The sequence below is a fragment of the Carettochelys insculpta genome, chromosome 29 (assembly GCF_033958435.1).
Source record: "Carettochelys insculpta isolate YL-2023 chromosome 29, ASM3395843v1, whole genome shotgun sequence".
In the NCBI taxonomy this organism is placed as follows: Eukaryota; Metazoa; Chordata; order Testudines; family Carettochelyidae; genus Carettochelys; species Carettochelys insculpta.
Window position 1 is genome coordinate 10,355,001 of NC_134165.1, and position 8,496 is coordinate 10,363,496.

The following is an 8,496-nucleotide window of genomic DNA, read 5'->3' on the forward strand; positions in this document are numbered from 1 at the left end:
GTTTGCCTTTAGAAAGTGTGTGTATGTATTTACCCTTGTGTAACTATATTTCTTCTACATACACACCTTCTCTTCTACACATATACACACGCACGTCATAAAGTCAAATGCATGTGTTCGAGAGATCCATATATGTGAACATATATGTGTGTAAATATATATGCGTGCGTTTATAGATATGTAACGTGTATATATCTAGATCTGTCTCAAACACATACATACTTATTTAACACAGGCATAGCTATATCTATCAATCAAACCCACACGCGTATCTATCTATCTATCTATGTAGATAGATAGATGGATAGACAGATAGATAGATAGATGGATGGATGGATGCATAGATCCTTGGGATTTGAATTTGATCATGGGAAAAGTCTGGCTATATTCACGTCTAAATTATGAAAAGAAAAAAAAAAGAAAATTACATGTCCTACGACTACACTAATCCACTTACTTTTATATTCATGTTAGTTTCAGAAGATTCTGCGACTGGAAAAAAAAAAGAACTTGATTTAACCACTGATGCGTTTGAGGTCAGTTTATTTGCAAATAAGCTACCTCTCCATTTGCAGACGCCTTTTCGTGCTAATGAACCTTGGGTATTCCCGCTATGCCTCTCGCTTTCCAAATTTCTACAGCTGAATTCAAACCCCGTACCTGGGCAATGAAGAGAATTCTGCTTCCACAAAAAAGGGAAGCTGAAATCATTTTATTTAAAGAAAACCATCAACAGACCAAATACGCCTCAGACTGGTTCTAATGAGTAAAAAAATGTTATTCACAATAGATTAATTTCCGAAAAAGCCAAAGTTTGGACATAATTACTTTACCTGAACACCCATTTTGTTTAACACCAGTATTGCAGGAGAAACCCAATTTATAATTCAAAACCATTGTAATCTTTGTTACCTTCCACGAAAATCTATCTTGACGTGAAAACAGAAAGCGCTCGGTGAAGAGAAGTTTAGAGGGATTTTGATAAACTTGACTTTGTGTTTTGTGCATTTGTAACTCGGCTGTCAGATAAAATAATGCCATTGGAGGCGGAATGAAATAAAAAAGATGGTTTTGGACAATATATTTTGTTTGGTTGAAAGGCCAATTTTTAAAGGTGATTTTGTATGAAGAGATCTTTCACTGGAAGGACAGTGGCTATGAAATATCTATGTTCTTCTGGTGGCCATACACAAAGATGTATGTGAGTAACACACTGCGCCACGTTCACGTATATGTACATGCATACACAGACTACATGGTTACCGAGCTGCTTAATAGCTGCTTGATTTCTAAGCCTATTACAAATTATTGGACACGGAAGCGATTTGAACTCATGCACCACAAGCAAATAATAAATCCGTTGATTCGAGCTCCATCCTCTCCCAATAACGTTTTTGTGTTATGTGTTTCACGCCAACTTTTCAGAGAATGCCACTTAGTCATACATATGCCTCAACTTAAGGACATGAAAGAAATACTTAAAAGACCCTATCTCCAATCTTAGCGCACAGGACAACTGAATATTAAGATGAACCAAGCTTTCAACTCGCATGAAATCTCCACCGTGCAAATACAATATGGTAAATGGAAACGTCTCTTCATAGAATCCCCAAACTTAAACCATCTGTTTGAGGCACTGAAATAATTTTACCTTCACAAACAAGATCTCAATTCACCGGGTTAAAAAAAAGAAGAAGTTTTTTTTTTTCCAACTAGCCATGAAATGAAACACAATACACAGCTCAAGCCTGAGAGGATTGCAAGCGAAAATAAGACACAATCCGTTCCCCACCCCCAAGTTTTTCGGCAACATTTTAAAACTGAACAAGTCAAAAGTGTAAAATTTGCCTTAAGCCATCCTATCAAACATTTAACTGCAAAAGAGCACGAAGTAAATTCCTGGATGAACTGATTTTTTTTCACTCATTGCCATTTTGGACTGTTCTAAAAGCCACCTAATTACATTAAATACACCCGGCTCCTGGCAGCCACAGACCTCAAACACATGCACAAATCTCCCTTTGAAATAGCGACAGGATGAGGTTGGAACACACTGGACCGCTCTATTTTCTAAGCAATTTGTATTTCCGGGAAGAATTAAAAAACGACTGCAGCCATTCAGACATAAAGGCGGCGAAGTTGGCAGCGGAAAATGAGCCTTATTATGGTTCTGATAACGCGCATCATTTTTTTTTTCTCCTGAAACCACTTCCCGATCACGAATGATCCCTTACCTTTTGCTTCATTGTCAGAATTGTCTGTGCTGGTGTCTGTGCTCTTATTGAGGTCCTTCTCTGCTTCCGACGGGCTTATTTTGGGAGCTGGGACGCTTGTTTCTGTTTTAATTTCGTTGGTGGACGGGTTCTGGGCATGATCTGTTTTGGTGTTTTCGGGGAAGCTCACTTTAGCCATGGATGCTGGGGCTTGTTGTTGTTCCACATGTTCACTCCTGCTGGGGTTCACAGTCGCCCTGGATTCAAAACTTGCCTCAAACTCATTTGGATGGTTGCAGTTTGGCGTCTTCTCCACGGAGGGATAGCCTTGCCCGGTTCGGTAGTAGCTAGGAACAGGGACTTCATGGTCATTTAGGCAAGAGTCAGGCATTTGGTTGGGGTAGAGGGCCGTCTCTGTGGCGTTTTTCGCCCTTTTATCAGCGTTATACATACAGCAAACATTCTCTTCCTTGACATTGGTGGGGAAAGAGCAGGACGGGAGCTGCCTCGCAACAGGTTGCTCGATTCGGTAGGTATTTTTGGGGTCACACCAGGTGTCTAGCTGCGAAAGGTAGGATGGATAGGAATTGAGAGACAAGCCAGAGTTAGTCACCTCGTCCCTTTTGGAAAGAGAGGGGAGAATCCCACAGTTCCTCATCACTCCGCAGCTGAAATCGCTGCCCGCCTGCATGTACATGCCTTGGTTAGAGGAGTAATTTTCGCTTCTACAGGTACCGGCCAACGAGTCCATCAAAAAGGAGTTAGAAGTCACATTGTTGGGACATGACATTGTCAGGGAGGGAATGTTAAAGAGGAATACTACAGCCCGGCGCTGACATCTTTTTTTTTAGGGGGAAAAAATAGCAAGCCCCATAATTATCCACGCATTGGTCCCCCACCACGTGACCGCCAGGCCAATGAGGATTGAAAATGGCCTTGATGATTCAGACGCCGGTGACGTCACAGGGGTCAAGTTGTTGCGAGCGGCGAAAACTCGGGTAGAGCAACAGCGACATCTATCAGCCTCTGCCGGGTAACGTGCCCGGGACCTTCACTTTGAACAAAGGAGAAAAGCCCCCTTTGGCCGGAGTTTGTTTACCAATGAACCAACGCATGTCTACAAGCGGGGAGGGGGGGAGGGGGGGGAAGGGAAAAGAAGGCGCAAATACGAGCAAAGTCAAATCCAAATAAAAAAAAGGTGAGGAAATCACCAACCTTCGTCCTTCTGCTGTCCCTTGCCTTGCCTGCCTTGGCCGAAATAAACCCGATTGCTCAGGAAAAGGTAAAGACCACCCCCCCAAAATCCCCACTCGTTCAATTTTCCCCCCTTTCCTCCCCTCTGTGTTTGCAGCAAGACGCACTGCGCTTATTTCTAGGAGGACCCCCCCCGCCCCCCGCGCACTTTTAATTCTTCTGCAACAGAACTTGAAATGTTTGGGTGGCTCCAATTTTGGTTTTCGTCGAAGGCTGGAGTGGATTTTTTTCCTCCCCTCTGTATAACGGTGCGTTTGGGGTTAGTCTTTTCCAGGTTGGAAATGCAGGGTCGAGTCAGCTTTGGCCCTCTGCTTTGTTTTGGAAAAGGTATTTGGAATCAGTGGAGGGAAAAGTGAAAAAAGTTTCACCGAGGGGATTTCAGAGCTTAACGTTGCGGCGTTTGGACCACGGAGGTGTAAAATAGACCCGTTTGTATATTTGGAAAGGAGTTTATTTTTTAAAATATATAGAGAAGAAAAAAAGCCGTTTCCTTTTTATTTCCTTGTTGCTGCATCGGGAACATCCGCAGCCACCGAGACAGACTGCGAAAAGTCTTGTTTTTCAAAAGAATCCACTTCCAAGGTTAACTTGTCTTCAGTTGCTTTGCTAAACTAGCGTCTGTAAAAGGCACCAGAACTGGGAAAGAAATGCGTGTGTGAGGAAATAGGATGCATTTAATACATGTGATCGAGCTTTACATTGAAAAACGACCACAGTCCAAACGTGGGGGCTTGTTCGGATTGTTTCATCTTTTCGGGAGATAACCAAACCATCAACATTGTACGTGGCCACGTATTGAATACACGAATTTCCCGTTCCAAAAACAAACTTTGGGGTTTGCTAGGATTTTTACTGGGGGAACTAAAGGAAAAAGTTTGTTTCTTGAAAGATAATTTCACCTTTCCCATTTTGTTAAACTATTTCTCTGCTTTGTGGGTTTAACGTTCCCCCTGCTTTACCTTAACGACCACCGAACAATTTCAAGAGGAGATGGAATTGTTACCTATGCGGTTTTCTTTTGCCTCCTTTCTTCACTGGGCATTTTTTCTGAAGTCGTGTAGTGACTGCGATAAACTATTTTAGCCTTTCCTCGCACAAAGCAACCCTGGGTTGAGAAGGTGGATTTTAGGTTAGGAATGGAACCGGCCTATAAATAAAATAAAAAGAAAGAAAGCCTCGAATTTCAAGATCATTGCAACCGATTGGAAAGACGGGAGAGGGAGGGGGTTCAGAGTCACTTTCAAGGGGAACAAAGCTACTCCCACGACCTTTCGTGGTGGGGGGAGCAAATTCGAAGAAAATTACATAGAAAACAGGAAAAAGTTGAATCGGACCAGTTTGCCGGATCTCTAGCGCGTTGAAGAGCATCCCCCGCCCCCAGGCGTTACAGAACCTACTATCTTCACTTCCAGTCGCCTTTAACTTTGGAGAGACTGTTCAAGCGAATTCTTCTTCTCAGCCTCCAGAGCGTCAAATTGAAATCTCTTAGGCCGAAACAGCCTCAAACTGCATTATACAATTTTGTGGGCCCCCTCCGCACCTTATACAACACAGTAAAAGGGTTCCTAAGCTTCAGACGCCATTTGGTTCCCCTGGAAAGCTATTTGCGACTTTATTGCCTCTATTTGTGTTATCTGCTTAGGTTTTTTTAAAACACGTTGATAGGAATCGTTCAGGTTTATGATATCCCGCGAAAATTCCACATAATACCTATAAGCACAGAATAAAAATTTAGTATGGGAACCCATATTTTCTCATTTATCGGGGGTAAAATTAAAGACCAACTCAATGTTGTAATATACTACTCCCCCCCTCCCATATTCGCCCCCCTTCTACTTTATTTTTGCAGTTGATCTGGCTATCCAATGAGTTATACCGGTCATTCAAACATTTCACATGTGCGTTTATGGGACACCAAAATTTGACCTCGTAGTTTCCTGAATGGTCCGCTTGCAGATTAGTATGTTTTCCGGGTTTTTGCCATGTATTCCTGGTGCTTGTCTCAAAGAAAGATAGTAATGCTCTGTCTGAACACTAATCAAGATGAAACCTAACACCAAATAATGCGAATTTTCTCTCTCTCAGACCCGGAAGCCTTTCTAGGAGCTGGAGCCAATATTGTATCAGTGTGTGCTGTTGGAGTTAGAAGAACGTCCGTGGGAACCTCCTATTTTATGAATGTGTAAATGTTGTGTATGAGAAATAAAGATTTACATTGTTAATAGTCATTGTGTTTGCTAGCTTTTGCCAAAACCGTCCATTTATGTAAATATTCGGAAGATTTGAAGCTCTTTTCCGAGCTGGTGGCCAAGCTTTTTTGAAGCAAAGAAGATAGCATGTGAGGGAGGAAAAAAAAAGCAGTCCAATCATAAAATAATATATGTTTTTTTTTGTCAACATAGGCATTGTGGTTGTATCAAAACGGAGTCCAGACTAGCCAGGAGCACAGGGGACATCTTCAAGCGACCAAATATTGTTTAAAGTTAAAAATAATTAGAAGTATGATAAACATGGGTCATTAATGGAAAAGGAAATAAAATTCATCAGCTTAAGTAGAACCCCCGTTGGGAAAAATGCTTTACTCTAATTACAGAAAATAAATACGAACAAATGCTATTAAAACTTAAAAGGACAGAGCCTATGTGTGGCAAAGACTTTAATAACCTACTTTGAATTTTACACACTTTTAGGAAAACAATATAGATGCTGAATGCTCCCATACACAAAACACACTTTGACACACGTATACCTCGGTGACATAGATTCCCAGAGATGCATAGAACATGTTCATAGACAGCTTTCTGTTGAACGTGGGCTTTTGGGATATGCTGGGATATTTTATTTTTACAAGAGCTATGAAAGGACTTCTATGGCCCCCATCGCTGTCTGACTGCGTGCGCTTGGGGATCCCCTCTTTTAATAAGGGCCTTTCCCTCAGCGCCTATGTAGATGAAGCAGGAGGCGACTGTTCTGCTATTGTCCTTACTGGGTGGTTGTCCTGTTTTGAGTTACAAAGGCTCATAACTGCTCCCAAAATACCCAGAAATCAGCTAAAGAGGTTAGGTAGAATCCATGGTTTTTGTCAGGCACCCCTAGTGCATCCTTAAGGAAGGCGGGGTGGGGGGGATAAAGGCTCAGACCAGCCCGTTTTTACCCCATGAATTGAAAAATGCATCTAAAATACAAGTGTATAATACCGCCGACAAAGAAAGCCTCCGACTTACACATCCTATTTTACCTGTCTCCTTTTCACTCTCCTCATTTATCCCAGAGTTACGCACGGAATTGCCTCTTATGTCCATTGTATTTTTACCAACTTTTCTTACATTTTTATTACAAACCTTCATTTTCGCGTCGAGGAAGTATTTGGTAGCAACACTTTAATGATTACCTTAAATTTGTATTTCTGCCCTGCATTATGCCCTCATGTTGCAGCAGAAATAATTCTGATTTATGACAAAGTACACTGGAGTACAATAACACTGATGCAAAAATAAAACCCACGCCTTTATATGTTGGCTTAGAAACTGTAAACTATCACCACAAGAAATCTATCAAACTTTACAATCCCTCTTATTCCACATCCTTCTTTCTGAGTAACTTAAGTCATAGAATTATGGAATGATATTATGTTCCTTGAGGTGGCATTGAAAACTGTGTTTACTTTTTCCTACGTCCAACATAGCAGCTTTCAGACTCTAATATAGTTGTTTTAATCGGGTTACCTTCCATTCCCTTTGATCACGAGGAGAAAATCTGCAGAGAGTAATTCATATACATGCATGAATGGTGCGGGTGACGGAAGAAAATAAGAGTGCGCCAGAAATTTTAAGTTTATTTAATGGGGAATGTTCACTATAATTTTGTCAAATTGCCTCAACAAACCCAAATGTTACACAAATGACAGAATTGCTCACATAAGAGCTTTTAAAGCCGGACCTAAGAATCTCTATTCCTATGTGCATCTCAAATAGTAAGCTTCTGGGGCCATATTTCGTGATATGACTACATTTCGAAAGTCAGAGGAAAGTTTAAAACATTCTGAAGATTGGTGTACTTTACTTTTTGCGCATAGTCCTTTGAAAATAATATGATGAGTGAAAAAGTGTGTGGGACAGTTAAAAAAAAAGGAAAAAGATTTAAGTGCCTGGTGAAGTATTATACCATACTATATTAGAAAAATTGCAAAGCATCCTGTTCTTGCTTGTAGGAGCTCCGAAGGAAGCTGTATGAAAATGCTGGTATTTTGATACAGTCCGGGATGCGCATAGAAAGCTGAAATTCCCACCTGGTAAGTTCTTCGAAAGACACATTTTGCCTTCAAATATACTTTTACCAAATCATCGGTCATTAGATGAGTGTGTGATGTTAATAATTCCACTTTTTTACAGGGAAAAAATATTTCGAAAAATTGAATACCCATTACTTTCCGCCCCTATTGGGTTGAAGTATACTACGGAGAAGCCTGCTAGCTTGTGACAATTTTATTTTGCTAGTTTCATCTCCACCTGCGAATGCAGAATTCGTACAGTAGAATTACAGCAAATAGTACTACGATAGAGGAATATCTATCTATCTATCTATCTAACTATCTACCTATCTACCGGGAGTTATTTAAAGTTATATCTTTTCAGTCCACAGCCTAAAATATTACCTTGAATCAAACACGCCTGTTTCCTTAAATACTTATTGTTTGCAAAACTGGATTGACTTTAACAGCCTTTTATACAGAAACATACGGTTTATATCAACTGCCCCTTAAAAGCAGAGGAACCGACGTGGATATGAATGCATCGCTTAATTCCGAGAGCGTTATTAAACCCGTTTTTCAACAATTAAATCGAACGAATTTTCCCCCAACTACTTGTAGCGCATAAACAACTGCGATGTTTACATTAAGTCTGTTCTTTTGTCTAAAACTAATAAAGTCTTTTATGGGCTCCATCAGCTCTGTGCTTTATTCTAATTCATAAACGAAAGATTAAAAAAGCCTTATGAGGTTGCAAACCTCATTCTTGCGGTTTCTTGT

The 8,496-nt window shown here is 40.7% G+C and overlaps 1 protein-coding gene across 1 annotated transcript in view; it reads right to left on the minus strand.

The window, feature by feature from the left end:
- Positions 1–3,051, minus strand: part of HOXC10 (homeobox C10) — a 4,623-nt gene extending 1,572 nt beyond the window's left edge. The window contains exon 1 of the mRNA XM_074979845.1: positions 2,235–3,051. Within this exon, the coding sequence (XP_074835946.1) occupies positions 2,235–3,003 (769 nt within the window). The 5' untranslated portion in view covers positions 3,004–3,051. The remainder of the gene's footprint in view (positions 1–2,234) is intronic.
- Positions 3,052–8,496: the final 5,445 nt, after the last annotated feature.